General features: G+C 64.3%; 1 protein-coding gene across 7 annotated transcripts in view; it reads right to left on the reverse strand.

Annotated features, from left to right (window-relative positions):
- NHSL2 (NHS like 2) overlaps positions 1 to 15,443 on the reverse strand; it is a 29,166-nt gene that overhangs the window by 10,410 nt on the left and 3,313 nt on the right. Inside the window, exon 1 of one of the 7 annotated variants that reach the window (XM_048319067.1) lies at positions 11,313 to 11,399. The exons of 3 other annotated variants lie outside the window; for them this stretch is intronic. Coding sequence is in view for 3 of the 4 variants with exons in the window: in XM_048319062.1 (XP_048175019.1) it covers positions 247 to 442 (196 nt within the window). In the remaining variant the exon portion in view is untranslated. Of the gene's footprint in view, positions 1 to 246; positions 1,604 to 1,645; positions 4,245 to 7,890; positions 7,985 to 11,312; positions 11,400 to 15,443 lie in introns of those variants that run through there. 3 more of the 7 variants (XM_048319065.1, XM_048319066.1, XM_048319062.1) reach the window with 3 other exon arrangements.

A 15,443-nucleotide genomic window follows, 5' to 3' on the forward strand; every position in this document is an offset into this window, starting at 1 on the left:
CACTGCTGCCGCAGCACTTCTGAGAACACCGCAAGGGTGCACCCCAACTCCTGGCTTGCTGCACCCCCTGCCTGGCTCACACAGCCCCAGCCTTTGGCCTCAGCACAGCTGATGCTCCTCACCTTCTGCCCATACATCCCCCTGCAGCCGCGCCCCACCAAGGACTCGGGGACATCCTGAGCAGCCCCCTGCTGCCCCTGCACCTCTCCAAGCCGCTGCCGCCCTCCCCGGAGCACGGGAGCTCACCTCCGCAGCTCGGCCGTGCTGCCGAGCCACCCCGGCACCCACCCTGGGCTCCGACCGCGTGGGCAAACCACAGCACCAGAGCCGGGGCCACCCTGGGCGCGGCGGAAACGCGGCAGCACCCACGCCCAGCACCCTGCCCTGCAGCGGGGACAGCCTCGGCCAGAAGGGGAACACGCAGCGCCGGGGTCCTCCCCATGGAGCTTCCCCCTCTTCACCGACGCGTGCTCGTTTGGGACTGAGTGACCCAGTGCAGTCCTGCGCCGCTGTGGGCAGTGCTGCAGGCACTGCCGAGGTGCTGGCAGTGCCGAGCTGCTGGCATTGCCAAGGCGTGGGCATCATGGGTTCCATCTCCCAGCTGGGGAGAAGGGCTGGGGGAAAGAACGGATGAGCCGAGCCATCTCCTGGCACCCAGATGCCCCAGACTTGCACCGCAAGGACAGCACTGTGCCAGAGTGAGCAGCATCCTGAGGCTTTGGCTCCCCGGGAGCAGCCACGCTGAAGCTGTTTTGGGAGCAGTGGCTCTGGGGGTGTTTTGGGAGTAGCACTCACAGCCCAGCGCCACGCTGCAACTCGGCGACGGGGAGTAAGGAGCCGGCAGTCCCGATTCAGTGCCACTGCCACAGTGCTCCCAAGGCATGGGCAGTATTTGGGAGCAGCCTGATGCAGGCTCAGTACAAGGGCATGTCGGAAGCGTCCACGGAAGCCCAGCTGCCACCCCCATCTGGGGGCACTGGATGCCCCAGCCAAGCAGGAGTGTCCGGCAGGAGGACACAGCAGCTGGCGGGGATAGTGCAGCTGAGCTGAGCCAGTGCCCTTGGCAGCGACCCTCCCACCACGCTTATCAGAGACAGGCTCAGAGCACGAAATACCTCTGAGGGGCTCGCACCCCGTGGTGAATGCCTGCGGGAGATGAAAGGCATCCTGGCACAGCGGAGGCAGAGGGACAGCAGAGCCAGAGGGACAGCTCCATCCCACCAACTCCAGCAGTCTCGACCTGAGCCTGGCCAGCCTTGCTGCTGAGGGAAACTGAGGCATGGCTGGTGGGGGTTCACCATGCTCCCTGCTGGCACCAGGCCCCCTCCTGGTCCCAGGGCTTGTGGAGAGGAGCAGGCAGCATCACTGACTCTACCTGCTAATGGACATCTGCCTGGGATGTTCCCAGAGTCAGCACCATCAGCCGCAGCCTATGCTGCAGCCTCAGAGTCCTGCTGAGCGTGAGTCAGTGTCCAGGGTCTTGTGGCCATGGCGGGTACACAAGGACCGAGGCTGAATTCCAGGGAAGTTCACTTGAAGGGGAGCTGAGCTCCACTCTCTCCTGCGGGAAGAGCATCCCTGCAGGACCCCCAGCCCCTCAGCATCTCCTGAGTCACCCCTGCTCCATGCCAGCATCCCTACTCACCCACAGCCCAGGCATCCCGAATCCACAGGGAGATATTTGACAGAGCCATCAGAGCTATTTCAATCCAGGCCAAAGCTCCTGTGAGACGATGCCTCTTGCTTGAATTCACCGCCAAACTTCTCCCTCTCAGGCTCGCTCCCCACGCGCAGGAGATGCCGGGGATGCGTCTGGAGCTGCTGGGACCCTCTCTGCCAGCGTGGAGCACTGGCAGCAATGATGTAACGGCAGCAGCAGGCGATGCGCCATCAGCAGAGCAGCCATGGCAACGGGTATGGGCACAGCGGCAGCTGCCGCCAGGCCGGAGCGCCGAGCACGCTGGAGGGCGAGGGCAGCAAACCTGGGGCCGAGAATGAACCTGACAGTCCCCCGAGCTCGCTGGCCGGAGCCGTGTGCCGCAGTGCCCGGACCGTGTGCCACCGGCTTCAAGCAAGTGCCGCGGCCTGCCCCGGTACCGGACTGCTCACGGCCGGCGCGTGCGGCTTGGTGACATTCCCGTGGTACGGAGCCAGGCGCATGCTGCTCCACAGCAAGTGGAGAGGAAGGGAAAAGAGCACACAGAGGGAGCTGGCAGCGGCCGCACAAACACCTCCTGTCCCAAGCTCACCCCCTGCCGAACCCGACCTGCCGGACCAGCTCCCCGCGGGATGTGGAGCCGCATCCGCGTGCACGGCAGCTCCAGGGCCGGATGCCCGCCCAGGTCTGAATGAAATCCTGAAATGACACCCTGCTGACACCCTCAGGCCCAGTGCCACAGGGCAGCGGTGCTCACTGAGCAGACCGGCCCCGTGTGCCGCTTGCACACGCTGTGCCTGGGATGAGCCCTCACTGCGAAAGCCAAGAGACTGTGCCCTGTCCAAACCTGACCCTCTCCAGGTCACCTCCCACTGTCACATGTCTGGTGGCACAGCTCCAAGCCCCCAGTGAGGCAGGGCCACCTGCACAGGTGTCTGACCTGCTGGTGGTTGAGGCCAGAGGGCTGGAAGCCTTTCAGAGGTGCCATGCCCAGACCCCAGCTTGGCCATGCCAGGACCCTGGTACAGCACAGCCCTGTGCTCCCACACAGGTGCCCAGCAGGACCACAGGCACAGAGAAATGACACTGTCTCGACACACCGGATCTGCCAGAGGCTTTCGGCTCTTCCAAGCTCTGTTTAACAAGGAATCAGCCAATTTTTGTACTGATGGGAGACAAGGGCACTGCAGAAGTTGCTGGCAGGGTGGATTTGGCAGCTGTGGGGGTCCCTCAGTTCATGGGGAGAAGGCTGGATTATGTGAGAGGTTTCTATGAAAACCACTAGCAGCAAACCATTCAATAATGTCCCTGTCCATCGGCAGGACTCATAGTTGCAGTGTGCAAGGACATTCGGTCCTGGCAGTGTGATGGGCCCCAGTCAGGGAGTTTTGGTAGAGAGGAGGTGCGTGTGCTGCAGGATCTGGCTGGCGAGGCTGGCCCAGGAGGAGCCCAGTGTGCCATTTGCCCATGCTGTGGGGATGGGAACCACCTGCGGCCACACTGGCAGCGGGGCTTGGCCCGGGACCACACCAGCCAAGGTGGACTCAGGCTGCTCCCTGACAAGGGGCTCAGACCCACTGCTCCCGGGGCCGGAGCAGCAGCACTGGGGCAGGCACTGGAGCCCCAGAGTCTGGCTGGACCCAGATTCCCATACCAAGCCCTTCACCATGGGCAGTAGGACCAGCACCCAGAGCCCTCCCCCAGCCCTGCCGAGGCTCCCTGGCAGCCTCCTCATACTCCAACCCTCACTCTCCCGTGCTTCCCAGCAAAACTCCAGGCACAAATCTTTCCTGAGAGCCTCAGGAAGCCTGGCATGGCAACCTGTCAGCCCCAGCTGGTCCTGGCAGCCCACCATTGCCGCGTCATGGCCGAAGGAACCACTGGGCACAGGGTGGCCATGGCTGGCTGCCCACCAGCCATCCCACGGTGACATCCCCAGCCTGGCTGGGACTGTTCGGTGGCACACGGAAGCCCAGGCAGTGCTCACCACTCTGCCCAGTGTCAGCTGCCTGTGCCAGAGGCTGCTTCCAGAGGGGTCCTTCCAGGAAAGCACGGCTTCCCCTGTGCCCGGCTGGTTTTACACTCCGCGGGGCCGGGACAATGTGAGGAAGTCGCCTGAGAGGGGAATGCGGCCAGAGGCCCTGGGACAAAGGGGCCTGAGACCTGAAATCAGCTACAGCAGGAGCGAGAGCAGTGACAACAGCAAGGGTCCTGGGTGTCTGTGATGCCTGTGTCGACCCACGGTCCGTGGTCCCACGGTCCTCCCTCTTGCTGCCACCAGCACGTGGAAGCTGCCAGGAGGGCACCATAGCACCAGGACAGGCAGGATCTGTCCCCGCAGCACTGATGAGTGGTCAGTGGGACACATGGGCTGGGAGTCTCTGTCTTTCTCTTGCTTTGTCAAGAGCAAGGATACCCCACCAGGCTGGGGAATGGCAGAAGGATTTAAAAGGGACAGGGACACTCCACAGCTCAGGTCAGGCTGGGAAGGGTGGGACAAGACTGGTACTGCTGGAAGGCACTGGCCCTGGGGCTATTGCATGGCCTCCAGAGGGTCTGTGCCCAGCAGCTGCCCCCAGCCCAGGGTCCTGCCCTGCAGAGTGAGCAGTGCCTGCAGATCCCACCGCCCCCACTGCCCGCCCCAGCCCTGCCCTGCTGCCTGGCTTACCTGCCCGGTGCCAGGGTGCCAGGAGCCACTCCACCTTGGCCATGGCTGTGAGTGCTGAGGGAGGCCGCTCACTCCAGCCACCCAGGAGCTCCTGCCTCAAACCAGGCCGAGAGCACTGAGCTTCCCCGTCCTTGCTGCTTCCAGCTCCAGCGGGGAGAGGAAGCGACCAGGAACTGGCTGTTTGAGTCAGTGCCACAGCCCATTGTCCTAGCCCCGGCCCCTCTTCCTTCCCCGGGGAAGGATGGTGGAGCGACTGTGGCTCTGCATAGCCCGTCCCACATCCACCCGCCCTCACGGCGGATCGCCCAGGGATGCACCTCCCTCTCTGTGCAGCACCTGGAGAGGGATGCTATCGCCAGGACAGGCTGGACTCCCTGAGCTGGACAGGATCACGGAACCTACACATCCCCCAGCTGTGGCTGAAGCACCATCTGAGAGTGCTGGGCGACCTGGGGGGACACAGCACATGGGGGCTCGTCCTCCCAGCAGAGCACGGCCATTCCTGCACGGAGCAATCGGACAAGAATCCTCATGGGGAAACCAGCGCCTGCAGCCTGTTGCTGTCCCCGGCCCGGCTGAGCCACTGCCCGCCAGCTCCCCAGCCCTTACAGCTAACAAATCAGGGGCCCTTCTGCACCCCCTGGCTCTGACCTGGGAGCTGCCAGAGCTCCCAGAGCTTTGTCTCACTTCAGCTCCTTCCAACGCCTGGAGCAAAGGCTCCTCAGGGAGCACTTTCCCAGTGCCCCGGGGCTTTGTAAAGCTGAGCTGGCTTCTCCCAGAGGATGGAGGCTCCTGGGAGCCAGGGCTGCAGCAGAGCTGAGAATGCTGCCCCAAGCCCGGGCTTCATTCAGGGAGCGGCTTTGGGGCCCTGGGGGCAGCACGTGGAGCATATGCCTTGCCGGGGGCTGGGCTTGCCACCCATCCACCCCATGCCAGGCACCCAGCGATGCTGCAGACCCAAACGACGGGATGGGTGAAGGATGGCGAATGCCAGCGTTTTCCCCTGGCAACCCAGACACATGGCTCCGATGGACAGGGGCACAAGGGCAAAGGACACCTTCCCCCATGGCCAGTGCTTCCTCTGGGACCCGTCTTGCAGCTGTAGTGCCAGTGAAGAGAGATGCAGTAACTGGAGACCTCCCAGTCCACCAGACCACCAGGCAGAGACCTGAAAAGTCATCACAGCTGTGCCAGCAGCCCACAAAGATGCTGCCTGCTCTGAGGGGCCGCTCCGAACATCACCACACACACAAGCCAGGGGCTGGGGCTCGTCCCACTCGGCTCCTCTGGCATGTGATGAAGGAGTGCAGGCGGCTGCGAGCCCCCCACCAGTGCCACAGGAGCCAAAGAGACGTGTACTGGCCAAGAGGACAGAGCAAGGGGTCACTTGCTCCAGATCAATGCAGCCATTCCCAGCCTGATGGGCCACAAAGAAAGCCGGATCCTGGACCCCAGATGCAGCGTAAGACCCTTCTGCACGCTCCCCATGCAGGGGGCAGAAGGCTGACCCTGCCTGAGGTGAGACAAGGTGCATCCCACTATGGCAGGTCCCTGCCCTGCTAGCACATCCCACCCCACCAGCGACCCACACCCATCACAGGGCTGCTCCTTATGGAGCCCCAGCTCCCTCCCCTTGGCAGATAAGCTCCAGCCTGGACCTGCTGCCACCTCTCTGCATGGAAGCCTGTGCGCAACTGCTCAGGAATGCCCAGGCACCGAGCTTCCGGCAGCCCTGTGAGTGTCCAAATATTTGCTCGAGCTTTACACCCAAGACGAGTTTTGGGCTATGCAGTGCCAAATCCCACTCCTCCCTGCCCCCAGCAGCCAGATGCAGGTCTCCTCAGGGAGACCAGGCACCAGAGGGAGATCTGATGGAGATCTCCAGTCTGGCAGGGAGCTGTGACCTGTGCCTCATGACAGAGATGAGCCAGCTCTGGCCAGGGCCTGGCCCCACAATCCCCCTTGGGCCCTTCCTGCAGCTCCAAGAATTCCTTTGACAGTCCAGAAGTGTGATTAGTTCTCTCCTCTGAGTGACACCAGGTGGGAGAGGCAGGCAGGGAGCAGAGCAGCATCCGATCGTCTGGGCACTGCTCATCTTCCATGCCTGCAGATGGGAGCCGAGGGCACTGTGCTGGGTAGTGGCCAGCACAGCATCCCTCATCCCTGATGACCTGCAGGGCAGCATCCTGCGGGCTGGGCACTGCCTGCCTCCCAGGAGGAAACGGGCCAGCATCCCATGGTCCCTCTGAGTCCTGCAGTCCAATCACTGCCCACTTCCCATGCCCCCCAGAGGGGAGCCAAGGGTGATGTGGTGGATACCGAGCAGCCCCATATCCCACACCCCTCTGACCCGCAGCTCAGCATCTCTCCTGGTCCCCTCCTGTGCAACTCAAAGTTCTTGTGCCCCATTTCAGTGCTTTGCACCCACCGCTAAACAGCGGTTGCAAAATTAGACAGCACCAGGCTGTGCTGCCACCCTCTCTGCCCACTGATTATTAAGCTGTGACAGTCATTTGGGCTGTGACAAGCAGTCCCCATTCTCCTGCAGTTTCTAAGCAATCTTCCCGAGGTCTCTCCCAGGGCTGGCAGCTCCCTGATGCTGCCCACACTGCTGTGTCCCGCTCCCAAGCCAGCAGGCAGGGAAAGGGCAGCAGGAGCTGCGGCCAGCAGAGCCCAGCATGCTGCACTCTGGGACTCCGGGGCTCCGGCGGGCCTGGCACCAGAGTTGTTGCAGACCCCGGCTCCTGGCTCTTCTGGCATTCCCAGGAGCTGGGTTGGAAGAAGAGCTGGAGCCCTTGGGAAGGTTGCTGAACTGCCTGGACCAGCTACGTGGGGACAAAGGAGTGACCAGACAGGTCCCGCTTGTCTGACCCGGCTTCCTCAGAGGGCACCTGCCCTCACTGCCCGCTCCCAGCCCCAAGTGAGTCCTCTGCTCCCTCTGCTCCCCCTCAAACAGCTCCCTGCAGAGCTGCAGGGCTGTCCGCCTCCCCGAGATTGTTTGTGGTACAGAGCCCCCAGACACCCACCACCACTGCGGTGTGTGGGAGAAGGGAGCTGGGCTGCGGGGGCTACACCGGCACTGGGCTCCTGCCTGGGTGGGCCCAGCTCCAGGGAGAGCAACTACAGGGGCTCCCCACTGCCGGGGCTGGCTCCCCACACCTTGGGGCTGCCTCCCCATGCCCAGGGCTGGCTCCCCACACCTTTGGGACGGCTCCCCGTGCCCAGGGCTGGTTCCCTACTGCATGGAGCTGGCTCCCTGTAACCCGGGGCTGGCTCCCCGCAGCTCGGGGTACGGGCCAGCACCTGTCCCACACGCTGGGGGACCGTGGTGGCCCCACCGCCGGCCCCATCCCGCGCCGTCCCCGTCGAGGCCAAGCCTCGGCCGGGGTGACCTCTGCCCGCGTCCTCCAAGCGACCCACCGGGAGCGGGGAGCCAGGAGTGCCGAGCCGCAGCCCGAGCCCAGCCCGAGCCGCCCCGTCCCCGCCGCCGCAGCCGGGGGTCGCGGGGGCGGCGGCGCTCCCGGGGGCGGCGGGGGCGCAGGTTCGGTCCCGCCCCGCCCGGTACCTGTTGCCGAGCGCATCCTGCCCCGCCGCTGGCTGCGCGGCCCCTTCCGCTGCGCGTTGCCCATCCTCCGCCGCCGCCCGGCCCGGGCTCCGCGCGCCGCCGCCCCCGGGCCGCCCCCCGGCCGCCCCCCGCCGGGCCCGCCGCGCCGCGCGGGGAGGAGCCGCGGGCCGGGCCGGGCCGGGCCGCATCGCTCCGCTCCGCGCCGCTCCGAGCCCAGCCGAGCCGAGCCGAGCCGTGCCGAGCCGCGCCGAGCCGAGCCGCGCCGGGCGGCACTGGCACCGGCACCGGCACCGGCCCCCGCCCCGCCGCCCCCTCGGAGCCGAACGGGCGCCCAATGGCGGCGGCTGCGGGGGCCGGGCGGGGGCGGCGCGGGGATGGGGAATGCCGGGGTGATGGGGATGGGGCGGGGGGATCGGGGCTGGGGTGATGGGGTGATGGGGATGGCGGTACCGGGGCTGGACACCCTCCGGGGAGGTAGAGCTGTGGGGTACCAGGGTGATCGTGGGGCGGTCCCGGGGCTGGGCACCCTCAGACCAATAGTGTGGGGATACCAGGGCTGGACAGCCCCCAGGGTGATGGGATTGGGTCGGGGGCCCTCGGGTTGGGTAGCCCCTGGGGAGTTGTCTGGTTTAGGGATGAGTGGGGGGGGTTCTGGGGCTGGACAGCCCCCGGAGTGGTGAGGATGAGGTGGTGCCAGGGCTGGGCACCCCTGAGGCCATGGGGCTGCGTGGGAGGTCCTGGGGCTGAGCACACCAGGGGTGTTGGGGCTGCGTGGGGACCCCGATGCTGGCCCTGTGGGGTGGGTGGCTGAGCAGGGGATGCTTGGAGGCAAGGGGTCGGGGACTTCTGCCGAGAGGCAGAGGTCAGCTGCAAGAGCAGCTGGAGCCGTGCACAGAGGGAATCAGGAGGTGTGGGAAGAGCTTTTGGGCTGGGTCCGCTGTGTGAGAGCTGCAGGACATTGCAAGAGCCAGGCCTGGGGGTGATGTCATCTCAGGTAGGAGAAACAGGGTCGTCTCTGTCTGCCAGTACCTCCAAGGTCTCTATTCTCGGCACTGAGTGTCCCAGGCAGTGCCATGACTGCACAAAGCTCGGCTGCATGCAGGGACCCCCAAGAGTCTTGGATCAGCTGCTGCCCTTGGGTGCCTTCCCCTGGCCCAAACCTCATCATATCCCTGTGACGGGGAAAAAACCTTTTCCAGAGTGGGGAAACCTGTCCAGCATGCCAAGGCCCCCCACTTGTGCAGCCCTTCACCCCTGGGAGCCAAGAGGCATTATTGGGATGGCTCAGCCCAGCCTCTGTGTCCCAGGACGGAGCATCCCTGACACATCGGATCTCGGCATCCATATAGCAACAGAAAGGACCAGAAAGCGCTGGGAGGTTGTTATGGAAACAGCCACAAATTGGATCAGTACTCGGTGCAAGGAGCAGTTTGTGTGACTGATGTGGGAGCAGGTGGGTGTGACAGCCGCAGCAGTGCGGGGGCCCCATGGTGGCACCCATGGTGGAACCCCGGTGCCCATGCTGTGTCCCTTTTCTGGGGCTGGGCTGTGGCAGTGCCTCAGCTCACAGGGATCCGGGTGTGGGGCTGCAGGCAGCGCAGGCTGGCTCCCACCCACCTCACCCAGCCTCTGCACTCCCCAGGAAGGCGAAGGACTGGGGCGAGTTGGGGGTGGTTCGCAGAAATTCCATCGGGAAAATACTTTCTGCCACTTCCCCAAGCCCGAGCCAAACCCAGCACAGGGTGTCAGGCAGGGGGGCAGCGGCCCCTGCACAAACACCCCTCTGTGGGGCTGCGATCCGACAGCGTGGCCATTGTCCTGCTCCCTGCCCTGGGGAGCCAGGCAAGGTGCCCATCACTCCGAGCCGCTGGTCTCCTTGTGCGGGGCAGCCCCAGACCCCGCATCCTCCTCGAGCCCCGCGGGCACACAAGGCTGCCTGCGCCGTCCCGGCCACACGGCTCCTGGGAGCCCGGACAAATCTGGGCTCATCCAGGGCCCCGGGCTCACCGTGCCAGGCTCGAGGGGCAGGAGGGCGCGGGGAACTGCTGGTGCCACGGCTCCGTCCGGCTGAGCGCGAGGGTGGCCCCGCTCTGCGTTCCCGGAGCAGACCCCTCCTGGCAGAGAACCCAGCTGTGAAGGAGCCATAAACACTTGCTAAGTGGCCGAGCTGGTTATTTTCGGGCCAAGAGGCCATATTAAAGCTCACAATCAGCGAGGCAGATGAGCTCATTGGAGAACAACGGCTTGGGGCCGGGCCAGAGCCGGGGCCAGGGCTCCCAGCCCCGCGCCGGCACCATGACGAGTCCCAGGGCTGTACTGGACCCTGAGAGGTCCCAGGTCCCAGCAGAGCCACCGGCAGGGTCCCGGCCAAGCTGGAGGGCAGAGCTGGGACACCGAGCCCCACAACACCTTGTGTTGCCCCGCTGAAGGTGACCCCCAAGCTGCCCCTCGAGTCCTGGCAGGGGATCTGCGTGCAGGGCTGGAGCTGCCGTGGTACCTTTGTGCCACCTCGAGTCCCCTCCAGGCTCTGCATTCCTGGGATTCCTTCAGTGCACCAGACATATTTCCTTGCTCTGTGTCCTGGTAACTGCTCTGGGGGCCTGACCGTCCTGCCCAGGACCGGCACTGTCAGCGGTTGCCCTCCCTGTTCCCGGTTTGTGCCAGGGCTGGAGGATGCAGTCACCTGGCTCTGCTGCCTCCCGCGCAGTGCGAGAGCTCGGCATGAAGCTGTGTGTGGGGTCAGGCAGAGGCGACAGGGGGACCCCAGCCCTGATCACTCCACAGCCTGCACCCACACCCCCAGAGCTTCCTCTGAATGCCCTCCAAAACAGCTGTGCCAGAGAACAGCGCGGAGCCAGGCTGCCACCACGTGCCGTGCCACCATCACTGGTACCTGTCATTTGTGAGCCCTTTACGGGAGACGTGGGGTGCCAGGGGTGGCATCGGCACCTCCCCCGCACTGCCACTGGATCCCCCAGCCCCTCTGCACCTTCCGTGCACCTTCCTCCCTCTGGGGAGGCTTCCTATCCCAGCCCGAGTGGGTGAGGAAGAAGAGAAGGGACACATCCAGTCCTTGTGCTGGGCACGGGCACTGCCAGGGAGCAGAGGGCACCGCACCCCTCCCGGGGCTCTGCCCACTGCCACCATCGGTGTGTCCCGCCTGCGAGCCCTCGCGGGATGGGCGCTGGGTGCCCAGCTGGCCCCATCCCACCATCCCCACGGCGCGGTGCGCACAGACAGGAGCCAGGAGCCGGCCAGGCGGCTGTGCCAGCCCCGGGGCTGCTGCTGCCTGCCCCCACCTGCAGTGACAGCCACCAGGTCATGCACCCCTGACTCCCTGCCCTTGTCCTGCGGCGCTCCCAGGCCCTCCCGGGGCGGGGCAGGGAGTCCCACAGCCAGGAAAGGACAAAACTCTTACTTACCCAACTCTGCCTCCTCCTCTTCCTCTCCCTCCAGGCCCAAGGCCAGGGGGTACGGCGGCTGCCCCACACCTCAGCGGATGCTCCGAGCCCCCATGGCCGGGATGGACTGGCGGCTGCCCTGGCCGGGAACGGGAGGGCGGCCACAGCGCCAGCTCTGGCAGTCGCTTGCTCGCACTAACTCGAACCAGGTTTCTGGAGAAAGGCTGGATGGAAACGCTTCTCCCACCCCAGCCCAGGCCCTTCTTAAAGACATAGCTACACATCCCTGCCGCGGGTGCTGGAGCCGTGGAGATTGAGCGGGGATGGAGCATCCTGCCAGCTGGCGTCTTTCCGGTGGGTCTGGGAGCCACAGCAGGGGTTGCGATTGGTGGGTCCCCGGGAGAGGAGATGGCATCCACCACCTCTGCTGTCGGCTGTGCCAGTCTGCGTGGGTGCTGTGGGCAGTGCCAGCTGACCCTCCTGTAACTAGCAGGGTCAGGCGGCCAGGTGGAGGTTTCCTGGGGATGGCAGCACCCCATGGCTGTCAGGGAGGTGGCTGTCCATCCCCCCCGCCCTTGGCTGGGGTCCCAGTGCGGCAGGAAGGGAACTGGTCCCACACAGGCAGTCCCTTGCAGGTGGCCTCGACAGCCCACGCTCTGCCTGACAGCCAGGGCCACCCGGGAGGCCACGGGCTGCAGCTGCGGGGAGGGGAACACCCGGGGGATGGCCAGAACCTTCTCATGCTCTGGACGAGGGGGCACCCCATGCTGGGTGTGCAATGGGGGATTCGCTCTCCCCACTCGCAGGGCACAGCTGCGTGAGAGGCCCTGGGGATGGCAATGACTGGATGGTGATGGACAAGCCGTGTCCAGCAGAGAGGTGTGGGCACTGGGCAGCCACACCCACGGCAGCCAGTTGGGAGGGATGAGAAAGCACTGGAGCAAAATCCTGACACAGGGGGAGGTGATCTCAGGGCTGACCCCACAGCAGGAGACACTCCCCCCCATTTCCACAGAGCACAGACCAAGCACGAGACAACCCAGGAGCATCCTTCCTTCCAGGAGCACTGACAGCACAGAACCCAGCACCCCCAGCACGCCAGGAGCCCCCATCTCTGCGACAGACACACGTGAGCACACACAGACATGTGCAGAGCCACAAACACTCGTGTGCCAGTGGGGTTTGCTCTGCACTGGGGTGCGAGGTGCCGGGCTGTCCTTGTCCTCCTGCCTGGCTATGGGGGCACTGGGTCAGGATCCAAGCTCACGGTGGGGCCATGCTGCTCCATATGGATGCAGCTGGAGACTCAGGGTGCCAGGAAGGGAGGAAGTGGCTGCTCACAGCCACTGTCTGGGTAATGGGGAGAATTACCTTGTTCCCTGTCTACTTCAATCTGCTGCCATTAATTAAGTCAAGGAGTAATGATCCTCTCCTGATGCCGGCACTGCCCACCAGGCTCAGTCTCCCCATGCCACACAGCTCCATGCTGCCAGACACTGTGCTGTGCCAGGCTGGCATCCGTGAGGGGTCAGGCTCCGGCAGACAGACAGGGGACGGTCACCCCCATGCTGATGGGTACTCAAGCAGAGCCCCATGCCCGCCGCTGCCCAAGGTGCCAGCCTGATTCCCTGCCAGCGGCATCCTGGTGCCAAGGTGGGCGGCCAGCGGGAGAGCAGGAGGAGGGTGGCAGAGCCTGCTGGCACGGCTAAGGAGAAGATTCTCCTTGCCAGCATCCTTGGCCCATTGGGCGCTGCGCCAGCTCCTGCTCAATCCAGACTTGTGCTGGCAGCCAGTGGCTCCCATGCACGCGCAGGGACTGGCGTGTGGCCGGCCCTGTGCCAGCGCCTGCAGGGCAACGGGCATGGCCAGCGGGCACGGTGCTGGGCACCTGGGGAGCACAGGCCTGGCTGGGAGTTGGATACGCATCCCCAAGGGACTGCAGGGTTCTTAGGCAGCCAGGTGGGTCCCTGGTGGGCTCCTGTGTCCCTCCCCAAGGGTCATCTGCTCTCCGAGGCACAGCCCCACAGCCACTGGTGCCTCGCTGCATGGATGACTTGCTCGGGTGCCATGGGGAGCCATCCTGCACTCCCACCTCTGCCTCCATGGAGCACCACGGAGCTCCCTACAGCTGGAGAACCGGCTGCCAAGGCACGCTCCAGCTCTTGCTTCCACACGGAGGTGAACACATCCCACATGCTGCTTTAGGATGACGCAGGCTCCAAGGAGACACATAGTTGAAGCCAATCCATGTTCCTGGTCCGTAAGTGTTGCCATATTCCCAGCCAATGTGGGGCTGTAAGTGCTTCCTAGGAAGAACCAGGAACACTGGTGCTCGTGGAGTTTCTTCTGCAGAGCCGGGCCCAGGCAGGAGGAATCAGAAACACCAGGGGTGTGCAAGGCTGCGAGGGGACAGCAGTGGCTGTGTTCCCTCGTGCTTTCATGCACTTCTCACTGGGTGATGGGTGTCCAGAGGACCTGCTGTCCCTAAGGACCTACTGCCCCTGGGGGCCACAGCCCAGCTCCTGAGCAAGGGCCACTAGCTCAGCTGTCACATGAATCCTTCCAAAACACCGCCCAAGGGTGAAAACACTTTTTTTGGAATCAAGGTTTGGATCCATCCAAGCAGGAATCTCAGCCCTGACAAAACCCCAGCAGGGAGGTCGCAGCAACGAGCTGGAGATGCCGTCCTCAACACCAGCTCTCAGGATGTCCCACGTGTCTCCCCAGCATGGCCAGGCTCTGCAGGAGCCCCACACCCACGGGCAGGGGAGCCTGGGGAAACTGTGACCCTGGAGGTTGGAAAAGCCCAGCCAGGGCTGCCCCTTCCTTGCAGGAATGTCAGCAGTGTGGGGAGCTGCTGGCAGCAGGGTTGGGGTGTCCTGCCCCTCACGCTGCCTGCAGCACACATTTTCAGGGAGTGGCCATCAGCCCACTGCCGAGGATAGCTTTCAGCCAGAGCAGGGCCGGTGTGAGCCGTGTGTTATCCATCCATCCATCCATCCATCCATGCATCCATCTCTCGCTGAGCTGTCAGACGGTTCCTGTTAAGGGGAGGGTGTGGCCCCACTCCCCCTCCTCCGGCAGCTGAGCCAACTATCCAGCCTTGGTCAGCATCCCACTTCCCGCCCACACCAGCAGCCTGGGGAGACGTGCTCACCCCTCTGACACTGAAATCACCACTGGCTTGGGGAAATGCAGGCAGACAAAATGTCTTGGAGGTCTGGAAGAGTTTTGGGAGCTGCTCTGCCCTGCAGAGGAGGCTGCAGTGGGTTGTGGCTGGGATGAGCAGTGCTGGGCTCCTGAGAGGGACCCCCATAAGCCTCTCTGGCACTACTGTGAGGCTTTGGCACTTCTGTGGGGTGAGCAACCCTCACCCCACACTGGCCACAGCCTGTCCTGGTGGCTAAGAAGGCTCCAAGTGCCCCTTCACAGTGGTGGTTTGGCCACGGCAGGTCAGGGCTGCTGGGGAAGAGAGCATCAGGGTGAACTGAGACCATGGCTCACTCCAAACCGACCCTTCTCATCCCCGGAATTTGGGACATCTCCTTCCCGTGGCCCTGCAGTGAGAGCCCTGCACCGAGAGCCCTGCACCATTCCTGGCACTTTGTTCCAACTTGAAGGGCACTGATCCCATGGGCAGGTGCTGACGAGGGCAGCTGCGGGGTCAAAGGAGTGGGGCTCAGGTAGGTTCACATGGTCATGGCTGCAGCCCCTGTCCCCTGTCCCTGCGACTGAAGGACAGACCAGCCACTTCAGCCTGGCAGGAAACTCTAGTGTGTCAGAAGGGGTTGGGTTTTTTTTCTTTTTTTGCTAATTTTTTAAAATCCAGTTGCAGAATCTGGGGGGAAATATCTGTGGCAGCTCAGCAAGGGAAGAGCTGAGCAGAGGGCGTGGGGGGCAGCAGCCCTGGCTGGCCGGCAGCTCTATCTCGAGGGCTGCTTTCAGAGAAGGCTGGGAGGTCAGAGGATGGGAACGCTGCACATTTCAGCAGGAGCAGTAAACAGCTGCTCCTGCCAGCACAGCCTGGGGTTTCTTCCAGAGAATCGTCCTGCAGCTCTTCAGGGACTGTGCCTCAAATAGCTCTCGGCGCCGGCCCCATCCTCTGCTTCGCTGAGATTTATTTCTGGAGCTGCAGGGTCCCAGCGGGAGAGG

Source organism: Corvus hawaiiensis, chromosome 14 (assembly GCF_020740725.1).
Source record: "Corvus hawaiiensis isolate bCorHaw1 chromosome 14, bCorHaw1.pri.cur, whole genome shotgun sequence".
Taxonomy (NCBI): Eukaryota; Metazoa; Chordata; class Aves; order Passeriformes; family Corvidae; genus Corvus; species Corvus hawaiiensis.